This window comes from Fukomys damarensis, unplaced genomic scaffold (assembly GCF_012274545.1).
Source record: "Fukomys damarensis isolate Sample0158 unplaced genomic scaffold, DMR_v1.0_HiC HiC_scaffold_12, whole genome shotgun sequence".
NCBI lineage: Eukaryota > Metazoa > Chordata > Mammalia > Rodentia > Bathyergidae > Fukomys > Fukomys damarensis.
In genome coordinates this window covers 12,289,167-12,304,625 of record NW_022900924.1, presented here as the reverse complement: position 1 = coordinate 12,304,625, position 15,459 = coordinate 12,289,167, and the positions used below count along the sequence as shown (strand labels likewise).

The 15,459-nt window shown below is 51.2% G+C and overlaps 1 protein-coding gene across 2 annotated transcripts in view; it reads right to left on the bottom strand.

The window, feature by feature from the left end:
• Positions 1-15,459, bottom strand: part of Nos1 (nitric oxide synthase 1) — a 112,096-nt gene that overhangs the window by 56,588 nt on the left and 40,049 nt on the right. For both annotated transcript variants that reach the window (XM_010604098.2, XM_010604097.3), the window contains exons 3-4: positions 14,451-14,577; positions 766-894 (exon numbers count right to left, since the gene is read on the bottom strand). In XM_010604098.2, the coding sequence (XP_010602400.1) occupies positions 766-894; positions 14,451-14,577 (256 nt within the window). The remainder of the gene's footprint in view (positions 1-765; positions 895-14,450; positions 14,578-15,459) is intronic.

Genomic DNA, 15,459 nt, shown 5'->3' with positions numbered 1-15,459 from the left:
CCTTTGAACAGAGCTATGATAGCTTGATTACCAAAAATGGCTCCAATTCTTCCTTCACCCTGTATTCTCTTTGGAACCCAACTTTACACAACTCCCATGGAGCGGTGGAGTCTTGTCTCCTTGGGTGACTGCAGGCTCACGAGCCAGCCTCACTATCACCTGTCTGGTCCAGATCAGCAGAACCACCCTTCTATTCAGAAACTCTTAAAAAAAAACACACACACACACACACACATAATTTTTTTCCAGCCGCTTAATTTTTGGGGGGCCAGTTTGTTACACAGCAATAGCTAACTAATACAACATTCCTCCAAGATGCCCATTTTCAACAAAATTTTTAAAGCAGTGTATTGACTATTAAAAATATGATATAGAAATTTAGAGGACACACTGCAAAACCAAGGAACGATTCATTGAATTCTCCATCAGTGACCAGAGACCAAGAGAGTATTTTCAGAGGTAGTAACTGGCCTTGAATTCTGAAGGGTACGGGGTCCTCTGATGAAAAGCATCTGCATAGGTGAGAACCACCAGTGGTTCTCTAATAGGGATGAACTTCCTGCCTAGGGGAGGTTAGGCAATGTCTAGAAACCTTTTTGTTGCTACACATGGGCTGGTGTAGCGACACCTAGGAGGACAGGCCAGAGGTGATGCTAAACACTGTGCAATGCACAGGGGAGTTCCCATGGCCAAGCTGAATCTGGCTCCAAATGTGGGCAGGGCTGAGACGGAGTCACTCTGGTCCGTACCCGGTAGCTTACTCACCAGTGTGCTTTTAAGGTGGAGGGTGTCCGTGAGAACCACGTCAGTCTCCCAGTTCTTGACCTTGAGGAAGCGGGGGCACTTGGAGGGGCTGCCATTCTTGGTGGGGGACTGTCTGCCTGAGGCAGGGGGCTGGAGGAGAGAATGCAGGTGGAGCATGAAGCAGGGTCTTGAAGCCTCAGGGCCTTTGCACAAACTGTTGTCTCCACCCTGAACTTTAGTCACCTGTTTGTCTTGACCTCTGGAAACAAACTGACCAGCCAGCAGCTGTGGTATGGGAAGGGTAAGTCTCAGGCTGACCAGTGTTAGTCCATCTATTTTATTATTATTATTATTATTATTATTATTATTATTTTTGGTACTGGGGATCGAACTTGGGCCCGTGAGCTTGAGAGGCAGGTGGCGGAACCACTGAGCCAGATCCTCGGCCTTGTCCATCTCTTTTAGATCTCACCGATAAGGATCACGTCTGCCTTGCTTGTCTGTGGGTGGTTGTTTTATTTCCCCAGGGGCAGAGGTGTGCCCATGTATCAGAAAAACACCCGAGCCCGCAGCTGTAAGAGATAAAGCAGGCACACCCAGCACGAAGGCCTAGCAAGGGAGGGGAGGTGACAGACCAACGTGTCGGGCGATGCCCATAGAATGGCCAGTGGGCACCATTAAGGAGCTGATTCCAAGATCAAGGCTGGAAAACCCTGGAGGACAGACACTGAACACCAACCTTCCACAAGCTCTCACCATGGCCAAGCAATAACCGTATTATTCCCATCTTACAGATGAGTAAACTGAGGAATGGTGGCTTTCTGTGAAGGAGAAGGAGAAGAAGAAGAGACCCCAGTAGCACGCCTGGGATGTCCCCTGCCACGTCAGTGCCGCACAGTGTCCTCACTAGATGCCAGCGCCTCCTGGAGCCAAATAAACCTCTGTTCTTCCCAGTGACTCTGTCGGTGGCATTCAGTTACCCACATTAATCCCCTGGAGGCGCAGAGGAGGATGGCAGGGCTGTGGTTGGCACTGGCATTGGGTGGGTAGAAGGGCGGGGAGGGCGGCCGGGCGTGAGGAGGTGTGGGGTGGGGCTGGTGGGTGGCAGCTGGCAGCCTTCCCTGGCAGGGAGCAGAGGGAGCGAGCCAACAGGCCTCAGAACGGAGGGCATCTGCTGGGGGCTCCAGATGTGCAGGGGTGGTGGGAAGAGCCAAGCGCCGCGCTGCCCTCCACCAGGGGCTTCATCGGGCTGCACACTTCACACCAGGCATTAGGAGGCCGAAGGTAAGGCTGCTGTGCTTGGGCTTTGATGTTTAATTAGCCAGCAATAGTGTTAGGTGACTCCGGGGCCAGGGATTTAGCTCAGTGATGCTGCCACCTGCCTTGTAAGCATCAGGAACCAAGTTCGATCCCCGGTACCCCCCCAAAATATTAGGTGACTCCAGAGGGGACAAATTTGGAGATTAAGATCACAGTCCGGGGCCCTGCATGCAGGATGCCAGTGAATTTTCTAGTGGGACCCCCAGTGTTCCTGCTCAGAATGCCGACTGGCAGCCCTTAGCAGTTCTGAGGCTGGGGACGGCACGAGTGGGCTTTGGGCTGTGGCTACCTGTGTCCTTTCCTTGCTTCCAGTCTGCAGCAGCACAGTGCAAGCTTTGAGGCAGCAGGAGACACGGCCTTGCTGTCCCCAGGGGCTTTAGCTTGGCAAAGCAGGCTGTGAGCTCTCGGGGGTTTTAGAGGCTCTGTCAACACCTCCTCGCTAAGGAGCCTGCTGAGGCCCGAGGAAGAGGTCTCGGGCCTCCAGGAGGAACGAGGCCTCGAGCACGCAGCACTCACAGCTGGCTGCCTGCTCTGCCGCAGGGGTCTGCAGACGGCAGCTCGGGGCCTCCCTGGGCCTGCTGCCTGCTTCTGTCCAGTCCCTGAGCCAAGAGTGGTTTTTCTGCTTTTAGACTGTTAACTATAAACATCCAAAGAAGAAGAATACTTCGTGACACGTGAAAGTTATACGCAGTTCAAATTTCAAGCTCCATAAATAAAGTTTTGCTGGGACCCAGCCTCACTCATTCGTTCCTGCACGGTGCGTGGCTTCTTTTGTACTCTGGTGACAGAGCCGGGTAGTTGTGATGGGGACCAAGACTGGACACCCGCAAAGCTGACAGTAGTTCTTGAATTGCCCTTTACAGAACAAGTTTGCAGACGCTGGAGGGAAAGGGCCTCATTCCAGTGGCCGACCACTGAGTGCCACGTGAGATTCTCCTGATTCTTCTTTAAAACACTACTGAGCCCTGCCAGGCATGGTGGCGCATATCTGTAATCCAAGCACTCAGGAAGGAGGCTGAGGCAGGAGGATTGCCCTAAGTTCAAAAGTCAGTCTGAACCGCATAGTGAGACCCTGTCTCAAAACCACAACACAAAGCCCTAAAACACCACCCCGACTTGTAACCCACGCTCTCTGCCACCCTCCCCGTGCTGCAGATGTCTTCGGGGCACTTGTCCCTGCTTGCCATAACCGTGAAAGTCTGTGTGTGTCACAGCTCGTGTGCAAATGTGTGCATGCAAGAGCCCGCGTGTGTATAGCAGCATGAGCGATGGCATGTATGCTTGTGTATGTGTGCACTGTGAGCGTGCCTGTGGATGCATGTGCGGGATCATGTTGTGAGAACATGAGTGTGCACGCCACACGTATGTGCATGTGCAAGAACACGTATACGGCATGTCTGTGTCCATATATCTTTCTATCTTACCACTTTAGATAGATAGATATTTAGGAAATGCAGGTATCCCTCGGTATCTGCAGGCGGCTGACTGCTTTAGAGCCCAAATCACGATGCTCAAGTCCCTGATATAAAATGGAGTAATATTTGCACCGAACCCTTGCACACCCTCCCGTATAGCTTAAATCACCTCTCGAGCACTTCTGCTGCCTGACGCAATGGAAATGCCAGGTCCACAGTTGCTGCACTGTATCATCCAGGGAATAATGACAAGAGAAAAAAGGTTGGAGTGCATTCAGTCCAGATGTGATGTTTGTACCGCACAAACCTCTCCGGGGTTGGTTGGATCTGTCTGTGTACGCCGAGGCTGGGGTGCAGAGGCTGTGTTTTCCGAGCACTCACTCTGTCCTCACCCCTGCGACAGTGGCACCTCAACACCTGTCCCACAAACATTCGAGGTCTGAAGCAGACTGACTCAAGTCTCGCCAAGTTCCCACGTCAAAGCCCTACGCCACGCCGCAGTGTGTCTGCGTAGGGCGACAGAGCTTTTAGGAGAGAACTAGTATCGCCTAAAATATGAGTAGTGTGGTGCCTTCATCTAGAAGTGTTGGTGGCCTCTTCCTCTCTCCCACATGAGGACAGAGGAGGAAAGGCATCTGTGAGCCTGGAAATAGGGTCCTCTTCGGAACTGGGCTACGCTGGCACCCCGATCTCAGACTTCCAGGCTCCAGAGCTGTGAGAACGTACATTTCTGCTGTCCCAGCCACCCAGGCCCTGTACAATACCAAGTCTAAGTGAGTTCTGGAATTGCAGTCACTCACGCTCAGCAGAGGACTCTGGTTCTGCATTAGTGGAGAACAGAGAAGCCCTGCAGCTGCCCAGCTGACCAAGTGACCTCACCCAAGCCACGCATTAGGAGCACAGAGGCTCCCTGACCTGCCACGGGGCCACATCCTGCCAGACCCACTGTACACGGAAAACTTCTTAAGCTGAAAATGCATTTAATCTGCTTAACAGCTTAACAACCCAGCACACTGTAGAGTGTTGGCTGTTCCCCTGCTGATTGGGAGGTTGACTGGGAGCTGTGGTTTGCCAGCCCTGGCCAGTGTTGAGAGGGGATCGTATTGCACATCATTGCCCAGGAAAAGATTCGGAATTCTAAGTGTGATATCTACATAGCGCTTTAGCACTGCTGCGCAGATGAAAACTCCCAAGTCACACCACTGCCTACCGGGCAGTCTGTCTATGACGGGAAGACAGGGTGCAGGCACAGACCCCTGGGAAGAGGAGGTTAGGACAACGCAGCGACCAACCGGCCACCAGTGTGAAAAACAGAGCCACGGGGCTGGGAGTGGGAGGCGGAGCCTGGGGTGCAGAGCTAGAGAGACTGGAGGGAGATTGGAGAGGTCGATGCGGACCTGGGGCTTCCGGACTGTGTGCAACAAGGTTGATGAGCTTTTGGGGGGACAGTGGGAAGCAGGAGGAGGGGGAGCTTGAGGCAGGGGGACAGACATAGCAGCGGAACCAGGAAGATGTAGCAGCAAAGGCCAAGCACTTGCCTTTCCCGACAACCGGCAGTCAGGACCTCAGAGGAACCAGCTCTGAGAGCCACGGCAAGGGAGGGGAGCACTTGCTAGACCAGAACTTCTCCGAGCTGTTCCAGGTTGGGTTGTGTACCCGCCTTCCATCCTAATTCATATATGGACAGCCTCAAGCTGAATACCTCTGAGGGTGTTCTTATTTGGAGATATGGTCTTTACAGAGGTAATCGTGTTAAATTAAGATGAAGACATTAGGGTAGTGTTTGATCCAAAATAGCTAGTATACTTAGAGAAGAGGGAAATTTGGGCAGCCCATGGTGGCACATGCCTATAATCCCAATACTCTGGGAGGCTGAGGCAGGAGGATTGCAAGTTCAAGCCCAGTCTAGACAACACAGTGCAAACCTATCAATCAATCAATGGGCTGGGGATATGGCTCAGCGCAAAAGCCCTGTGTTCCATCCCAAGTATCAAAACAATTTAATTAAAAAAGAGAAATTTGGAGACAGAACCAGCCACAGGGAGAATGGTGTGTGCTCGTGGAGATGACCATCTACCAGCTAAGAAGCGTGGCCGGCACACGCCCGCCTCGCAGCCCTGATAGCACCTCGACTTTGACCTCCTGGCCTCAGAGTCAGTAAACTCTGTCCTGTGAGCCTCAGGCTTCAACCTGTACAAAGCCAGTAGCCTCTGATTCCTGTCCTGTTGGCACAGGCCTCAGCCTTTCCGTTAGGAGCCTGGGGCAGCCTGCCCTGCTGGGCTTGCCCTGAAACGAGGGCAGCACGCTGGGGCCGAGCTGGGCAGCCGGCTGTCCACCCCAGGGGCCTGATGCCACACACTGAATTCTTCCTGCAGCCCGGGGGAGCACGACTCCAACCTGTGGGGACCACCTCCTGGGGCAGCAAGTGTGACCTGGTTATAGGCTGTGGCAGCTCAGGGTCCAGGACCACAGAGCCACAAAGCAGCGGGTCCTGCCCATCCGCGCAATTAAACAATTGCTGCTTAGGGAACCTAACCAATTGGGTCTCATAGATTGGAGTATAATTTCCTTGTGGTGCACTCAAAGCATTACATCAAAAGTGATTCATTCTGTTTCTTTCTTTTTTGAGACAAGTCTCACTATGTAATCCAGGCAGGGCTTGAACTCACTACGTGGCCCAGGATGACCATGAATTTGTGATCCTCCTGCCTCAGCCTCCCACATGCTGGGATCACAGGTGGGCACCACCACCAGATCCAGCCGAAGCAATTCTGTACAGGAACTCCCATAGGATGTCTGCAACCGCCTTTTCTCCCTCCTTACCCCACTTCTAAAATCCATTTCCTACAGTGTGCGGGAGGTAGAAAGGGGGTGCTCAGGAGTCAGCTATGTCGAAGTTTGGGAGCGGAGGGGGTTCAAAGACTTGAGAATAAGTAGTAGTTTTTAAATTGTCAGTGCTTGTTCCAAGTCGCCAATGAGGTCACAGGGTAGTCGAAGGTCATTAGATGGCTTTAAACTTGGTCTCATTACCAGACCAGGATGGATAGGTACACTAGGAATTAATTTTTAAAGCGAATCCCATAATTACATTGCAGCACGTCCCCATGATACTGCATCGCTCTGTGTGTTTCTGTGCAAGGCGTTAACCTTTCACTCACTACACGTGAATGTTGAAAGTGCAGGAGTGTTTAGGTTGTAAGGTATCCTGAGACCCTCAGAAAATGAATGTGGGGTGCATCTCTCTTGACCTCAGAGTTGGGGAATGGGTAGCAAGTGCTATCAATTTGTGAAAAAAGGAGGAAAAGAGACCCACATTGACTCAGCTCAGCCTTCAGGGTTTGAGTCCAGAGCGACAGTCAATGAGGGCCAGGGATTTAGTTCAGTGGTTCCGGTGCCTGCCTCGCAGGCACAAGGACCTGAGTTTGATCTCCGGTACCAAACCAGAGTGACAGCCAGTGAACGAGCTGTAGAGAGGTGTCACAGACCACAGGGTCACTCTCCCACCATGCAGCAGTCAGGACAGGCTGCCTCGAATATGTTCCCTATGAAAATAAACAGTTAGCAAAATATGTGGAAATTCCAGCAGGGCTGAGCTCAGAAAACATCCATTCAGGTTGTACTTCCTGGTTGTGCCCTGGCTCCGACCCCCTGGGCTGCCACAGGACTCGGTGTCTGGGAGTCACAGAGCAAGCGACACAGCTCAGGGGGAGGGAAGCGAGGTGCCAGCTCTGCTCTTCCCAGGCACGGAGAGATAATTCCTGGAGTGCATCTTGTGAGGGTTCCCTGCTTGAGGGTAGCCCGGGAACCTGAGAAAGCGGGTACCAAACACGCCCCTGGGTGTCCAACTGCGGCCATGAGCCTGACCAAGGCAAGGGACAGGGGGCCCCAGCTAGGTGCGGACAAAATGAGCTGAATGGAGCTTCGGGGGGGCCTCAGGGTGCCGCTGCAGAGGGGGCTTCATCTCAGACCAGCAGGTTAGAGAGAGGCCTGGGGAGGGAGAGGCACACAATGCCCGGAGACACCAGCCTGGTAGAGCCCGTGGTGTCTGCCACTGCTGGCCTGGCGGGCTCTGTGTGTTATGTGGCACTTGAGTCTGTGAAACCCCAAACACCGCAGTGCGATGCCTACTATGTGATGAAGAGACGATGGCGTGGCTTCTGGTCATGGATCATGTTCAATTTTATTTCTCCTTTTTTTTTTTGATGATACTAGGAATTAAGCCCAGGGCCTTTGCACTGATTACATCCCAATCCCTTTCCTTTTATTTATTTTTTATTTTGAGATAGGGTCTCTCTAAGTCACTAAGTTGCCCGAGCTGGGCTCAAACTTACAACCTTCCTGCTTCAGCCTCCCTGAGTGCCAAGATTATAGACACGCGGCGCCACATCTGGCTTCCGTTTCTGTCCGAGCAGCCTTGAGTAAATGCCTGGGCTGGGCTCGGTCATTGCATGTCCATGGGCCCACCGAATCTTCAAGGGTAACCCATTTTCCAGATGAGGAAACAGAGGCTCTGAGAGGCCAAGAAGCTCTATGGAAATTAATAAGGCACGAGCAACAGAGCTGGGCTTGGAACCCAGGCTATCAAAGTTCCTACGCTTCCACTGGAGGCCTTGCTGCTTTCCCTCAGGTGCTCTTGGGCCCCAGCCCTCTGGATGCACACGTTGTTGGTGTGGATGACTGTCATAATCACGGCAGGGTTGGATGCAGCCTTTTCATGACTTATGAGTAGTCCTTCCTGTCTTACAGAGCTAGTGCTTAGCACAGTACCTGGCATTGCTTAATAATTAGCCACTACTGGGGTGCTTGACAACACTTGTGCTGTTTTGATTTTTGAGACAGGGTCTCACTATGTAGCCCAGGTTGGCCTCAAACTGCGATCCTCCTGCCTCAGCTTCCCAAAGGCTGGGATTACAGGTATGCCTGGCTTGGCCGACACCATTATTTCCTACATATATATATATATATGTTGCCTCATTTCATTTTCCCCGGAACTAGAAGAGCCTACTAACCACTATTAGGGAAAGGGGCTCAGGATAGATGCTAATTAGTCACCTGATCAAGGTCACCAGCTGGGAGGGGACTGATCCTGGTCCCTTTCCTGAGTTTGCGGCCTTATTGCTGTGGGCCAGTGAACCCCGGGGTGACAGTGGCTGCACATCTGCAAGGCGGCGCTGTCACCACCGTTGCTGTTATTTTTATCCTGACATCATTAGTGCGCATGACTCAGGGCTGACTGCGGTTTCCCACCAGCGCAAGGGCTGGTGGCTGAGAGGCGCAGTGCTTTACCCTGGTGCCCGGCCAGGCCCACCGGGTCTGCTGACACTTACCTGGAAGGTCAGAACAGCTTCTCAACAGATTCTGAAAGCAGCCAGGAGGCCCTGGCTCCCGGGGATAAGGAAATGCTGGGTTCCGACAAGAGGAGCCACTCTGCCATGTGATCGGTAGGAGTGTGGAAGGGGCAGGACAGCCAGCAGATGGACAGGAGGGCAGGACCCTGAGTGGAAACACCACCCTCCCAAGCCCAGATCCTTCCCCAGAGGAAGCCACAGACCCTGGCCTGACGTCTAATTAGCATCTGAGAGCGGGGACCTTCCCAAGCAGGGCATGGTTCTGCCCCATCTCCTTCAGGAAAGCAAATGAATCAGGCAAGGGGAACAAGTGCTTAGCAAGAAGGGAAGCTGAAAAGAGCCTGAAAAAAGTCCCAAGATTTTGCATGGAGGGTGGATAAACAGCAGTTTCTCATATTGTTAACCCACAGAAGCATTTGCTAGCAGGTGATTTTTTTGTTTGTTTACCAGGGATCGAACTCTGGACCTTGCGCTTGCGAGGCAGGCAGCAGAACTGCTGAGCTACATCCCCAGCCCAGCAGATGATTGTTGTAAAAGGCCTTTAGAATAGTGTCTTAGGTAGCATTGACGAGAGAGACCATCTCAGAGATCTCCTAATGACTCTTAGCAAGAAAAAATGCAGTACGTCAGCTGCAGCCATTCCTTTTACTATAATGCCTTTCTCTACATTCTGCTAGACAAATTCCTATTCAATCTTCAAAACCCAGTCCAACATCACCTCTTGGTAAATCTTCCCTGCAGCCCAGGAAGGTATTTATGCTCCCCTAGCACTTTGTGTCCCCCTCTCTTTTTGCAGGAATCGCACTGTGTATGCATCTGTCTCTGCCTTTGACTGTGAGGGTCTCCAAACCCATCCTGCTTCCACCCCAGGGATATGCATGTGGCAGGTTCTCGAGCAAAGTTTGGCGAGGGCTGAAATGAGTCATTTCATTTCCTCTCTCAGGCCGGATGCAATGTGCAAAGGGATATTAAAGGTGAGGGTCACAGAGTCACCCACACCGCGTGATCTAAGGATTGGGAACTTGAGTCTCACTGACCCTACCCACTGCCACCCAAGCCCCTGAGTGAAAGCCTTGCATACAGACGGACAACTTCACTTTCCAAGACTCACTTGACAGAAGGTGTCTCTATGGCTGATTCTCCCTGAATTTAGACAAATAAGAGCCTCAAGAATGCTGGGAATCCTTCCCGCCCCACTAAGGGATCCACCTCGTTATTCCTTCAGGGAGCTCAGTCTGCCGAGGCAGGAAGTTCTTTCTTGGGTCCAGCCTGCATCTAGTTGGCTGCACCTCCTGCCTCTTGCCCGGAGCTGGGGGAAGTGCAGACCAACAGCCTCCTGCCACTTGTCTTCCTCTTGACTCAGGGAAGCGGGCTGTGGCTGGGTCCCTTTCTGTGTGATTAACAATGCCAAGCCCCCGTGGATGCTTTACAAAGCAGGAAATGTAGGTTACAACCACGAGGAAGGAAGCCGATTCCGAGAGCCACAGGTAGCGTGCCTTTGAGCAGGCAGAGGAGAGGCTAAGTATAGGTGTGGGGTTTTCAGGGTGGAATAAGAACACGGTGTTTTCTATTAATTTGCTCAGCTTGGGAGTGTTTCTGAAGCCCAGGGCTATGGAGATGTCTAGCAGGCTGATGGCTTAGCTCTGGGGCCGGGCCTCTAATATAACCCAGGATTCAGGTCTCTGCCTTCTTTCAGCTTTGAGAGGCATTTGGAAAATCAAAGCTTAGGCAGCTGAGCCAGGGTGATCTCATAGGCCATGGCTTGGACGGGGAGAGTCGGGACTTACGTGGGGAACTGGAACCCCAGCCTCCGCTGGGGTCTGTCGGGCTGAAACTCCTTGCATATCTTACGGGACCTCTGGAGGATTCAGTGTTCCTCCCTTTTCCTAAGACCCTTGACGTCTATTTCTTCTCCTCCAGGGAAGTGGGACTTCCATCTCAGGGGAGGCCCCAGGGCAAGTCCCTAAGCCCTCCCTGATCCTTGGTTACCAAGCTGGCAAAGAGGCGGCTGGTTCTGCTGGAATCGTCTCTGCGGTATTCTCAATATGGAGTCCCGCTATTCAGATACTGTTTTTAAAGAACCTCCCCTTCCCTGCACTGGGAATCAAGCCCAGGGCTTCACACCTGTAGGAAAACACTCTAGCACTCCTAGCCCTCTTCTTTTTTTCTAGTTTGAGACAAGGTCTCACGAAGTTGCCCAGGCTGACCTTGAACTTGTGATCCTCCTGCTTCAGCCTCCCAAGTAGCTGGGATTACAGGTGGGCATCAGCACGCTTGGTGCAGACTGCCACTTTATAAACAAGGTGAGTGGCATGAAAGAAAGTGGCCACCGTCTTGCCATTGATCAGACTTCTGAGGTGGCTTTCGGTTTCTTCCTGGAGGGGTCAAGGCTTTACCCTACACCCACAACTCAAAGGCTACTGCAGACAAGGGATCATAAACTCTCAAATCTGGAGGCAAAGGGGAGGTCAGGTGAGTCAGAAAAGCAGCCAGAAAGTTTCAAAGGTAGAGCATTTTGAGCTGGAGCCAAAGGGTAGAGCACTTGCCTAGCATGTGTAAGGTCCTGGATTCTATACTTGCCCCTGCCAAAAACAAAACAAAAAAACCAAACCACCCATGTTAAACATGTAATTAATATTCTTCATTTTGTCAAAAAATAAATCTAATTTTTTTCCAGATGCACGGGGATCTCTTGGTCTATTTTTATTTGCTACTTATAATAAAGGTGTGGATTAAAAAAAGATTTAATTTCCATCCTATTATAAGAAAACCAACAGCACTAATGTAATAAATGACAAGGGACACTTGGTCTCAATGACAAGGTGAGAACAGGTAGCAAATCAGGGGCTCATACCCTACCTAGGGAGGGCACTTACTAGGCTATGCAGACGGCTGCCCCTAGAAATATGGACGCAATGTGATCAGGCTGTGCACATTTTTTTTTTTTTTTTTTTTTTTTTGTAGGGGGGATCGAACCTGGGCCCTTGTGCTTGAGGAGAAGGCAGGCAGCGGAACCGCTGAGCTAAATCCCTGGCCCAGGCTGTGCACATTTTATTTTATTTTTAGGTTTTTTTTTTTTTTTTTTTGTAGGGGGGATCGAACCTGGGCCCTTGTGCTTGAGGAGAAGGCAGGCAGCGGAACCGCTGAGCTAAATCCCTGGCCCAGGCTGTGCACATTTTATTTTATTTTTAGGTTTTTTTTTTTTTTTTTTTGTAGGGGGGATCGAACCTGGGCCCTTGTGCTTGAGGAGAAGGCAGGCAGCGGAACCGCTGAGCTAAATCCCTGGCCCAGGCTGTGCACATTTTATTTTATTTTTAGGTTTTTTTTTTTTTTTTTTTGTAGGGGGGATCGAACCTGGGCCCTTGTGCTTGAGGAGAAGGCAGGCAGCGGAACCGCTGAGCTAAATCCCTGGCCCAGGCTGTGCACATTTTATTTTATTTTTAGGTTTTTTTTTTTTTTTTTTTGTAGGGGGGATCGAACCTGGGCCCTTGTGCTTGAGGAGAAGGCAGGCAGCGGAACCGCTGAGCTAAATCCCTGGCCCAGGCTGTGCACATTTTATTTTATTTTTAGGTTTTTTTTTTTTTTTTTTTGAGACGGGGTCTCAGTACATAGTTGAGACTGACCTGGAACTCACTGTGTAGCCCACACTGGCCTCGAACTCTCAACGGTCCTCCTGCCTCAGCCTTCTGAGTGCTGGGATTACAGGTGTGTGTCACCATGCCCAGCTGGCTGTGCACATTTTAAAAGTTTAGAATATTTTTACGTGAAAAAATTTTAAAAATGGCAATAAAGTAAAATACCGTATAGACCCGACAAATCGTACCTACAGCCTGGATTTCCAGGAGGCTGTCTCCTTCTGTCATTCTGTTTTGGGAGGGCTCCAGGTATGGCCCTGCCCATCATGTTCAATTAAAAAAGGAACTAGAAAGGAATTTTAAACTAGATAAATTCATGTAATCATTCACAGATAAGAGTTCCTTACTGCTCATAATAGGGGCAATGTTATTAAGTTGTTTTTATTATTTACTGGAGATTGAATCCAGGGCCTCAAGCGTGCTAAGCACATGTTGTACCAGCCATGCTCCAGTGTGCCTTGAATTTTTTGTCTTTTGTTTTGCAGTACTGAGGATTGAACCTAAGGCTTTCACCCTGAGCTCCACCTCCAAGCCTTTTTATTTTGAGACACAGCCTTGTTAAGTCACCCAAGCTAGGCTTGAACTAGTGATCCTTCTGCCTCAGAGTCCCAGAGTGCTGGGATGACACGTGTGTGTCACCGTACTGGGCTCGCCTTAATTCCTGAAGATAGAAATACGTGTTTACAAGTGGGTCTTCCGCCAAATGTTCCCAGGTATCACTGCTAGAAGAAGAGACAATCCCCGACAGCCCGTCCTTCCTGGCGGGGCACCAACAGCTCAGGCAAAACCCTTCCCACCAAGGCTGCAGCATATCCGATCCTCCGTGCTGCGCCCCTGTACAGAGGCTGAGTCCTCGTTTAGGTGAGCTGTGTTATTAAAAGTGCCACGCGTTGGCCAGCTGGAGGGAGAAGGACTCAGGGTGCCCCTCTGCTGAGGGGCTGGGCCACTGCTTCCTCGCCTCCTGTTGGTCAGGCCAGCCCTGCCCCACTGCCTTGCAAGGGGGTGGGTAGGGTCGCTCTGGCCTGGCCACCGGCTGCCTAGGCAGGAGAGGACAAGAGGCTGCTCTTCTCCAGCCAAACAAGCCACTCTTGGAAAAGGATACAGACCCAGCTGTCGACATGCATCCCAGCAGACTGGTAAAGATGGAACCTTCGATAACAGATGGAGTTGGCGAGGCTGAAGGGAAACAGTCAGTCTCCTGCTTAGCTGGCAGGATGGGTACGATCTCTGCGGTGAGTGCTTGGGTAATCTCTGCCCAAACCATAAACACACATGGCCTTTGACTAAGTCGTTCAGCTTCTAGGAGTTTATCTTGTCGGTAAGCCTGCTCGAGTGCCACCTGAGTTATCTGCACAGTGTCACGCACGACAGCCGTCACAGCAAAACAGGGCAAACAGTCAAGTGTCCATTATAGAGGAATCACTCAATAAAACCAAGCCACAGAATGACCAAGCATAACCAAGCAACAGAATATTACGCAGCTGGCAAAAGTAACCTGGCCTCTCTTCACCTGTTACCTGGGACTCATCTACTAGAAATGTTGATAAGTGAGAAAACACGGGACCAAACAATATGCATAATAGGTTCTCGTTGCAGGAAAATATGCAAATGGCACGCATGTGTATATATATTTCTCCGTGTAGAGGATATTACTAAGAGAACACATGAAACCGATGAATACTGCTGGCCTCTGGGGAAGGGAAACGTCGCTGGGATTACAGGAGAGAAAAGCATTTATGACCAGGCATCTTTGATTGCTTTTGAATTTGGAACCTGTGAGTGTCTTTTCTGGCAGAAACAGAATTCAAATTTGAAAAATGGCAAGCTTGCAAACAAATCCCAAAGCAAAGGAACTTCCAAACCAAGCTGGAAAGCACACCCCGGGATCAGCACTTCTGGCCCAGGTGACCCCACTCCCCTCCACTTCCTGCCGGGGAGCAGCCTGGGAAGCGGTGGGAGGGTGTGGGTCCCGGCTGGCAGCCCCTCACCTGCTCCTTTTCTGAATACGGGTTGTTGAGGATGACGGGCGCGTTGCCTTTGCCCCACAGGTCACTGAAGACTCGGTCGTTCTCCCCGCCAAGGGCCAGAGCTTTGCACGACTTGCTGTCCAGGTCTCTGAAAGGCAAGGCGGGCAGGTGAGGAAGGGGTGCCGTCAGGTTCCAGGACTCGGTACGACATCCCGACTTCCGTGGCTCCCTCACCTCCCTCTCTGTGCAGCCAGCGAGCTCCGGGCACCCAGCCCGTCACTTTGAAAGGATCCCCAGTGCCACATGGCAAAGCAGCACCACGCTAAGCACGAAAGCGAGCTTGCCTGAGCCGGCCCCAGTGACGGACATACACTTATCTTTGTGGACACTGTTTCAAGGCGGCCACCACATAGATTTTCCCCATCCCTGTCCCCTTCCTCATTTCACAGATGTCAGATTGCAGGATCCACTCTCATGGAGGATTTCCACGCACCGGCAGCCTCTGAACAACTACGTGCCCAGGGCACCGAATGGTAGAACGAGTAGAAGTTAGGAGTGGGGAAGTCTGGTGGGCGGTGAGTCATTCTGTGCTGACCAAGGCTGGGCTTTCTTTGAAGAGTGCCAGCTCAGGACAAACAGAACGATTCTGTAACTCAAGGGAACATAGCAACAACAATGACAATAACAACACCATTTGTAACGATAGCTAATGTTCATTGAGCACTTACTATGTGCCAGGAATGTTAGGTGTGTTTTAATTCATTTGAACCTTGTGGCAAGCCTATGGGCAGAAGTGGTGGTTAATCACAATTTTATAGATGTAGTAGGGAGACGGAGAGAAGCTAAAGGGACCAGGTCGTAGTCAGTGGTGAAGCCAATACTCCAGCCTACACGTTACATCCGTTCAGAAGCAGAGGCTTTCGCTATTTCATCGTTTGTCATTGTCACCTTCACCATCATCATCACCCTTGTTCCTGCCTTCACCAGCACTATCACTGCCATTAACATCACCATTCAACGTTTCCCCGTC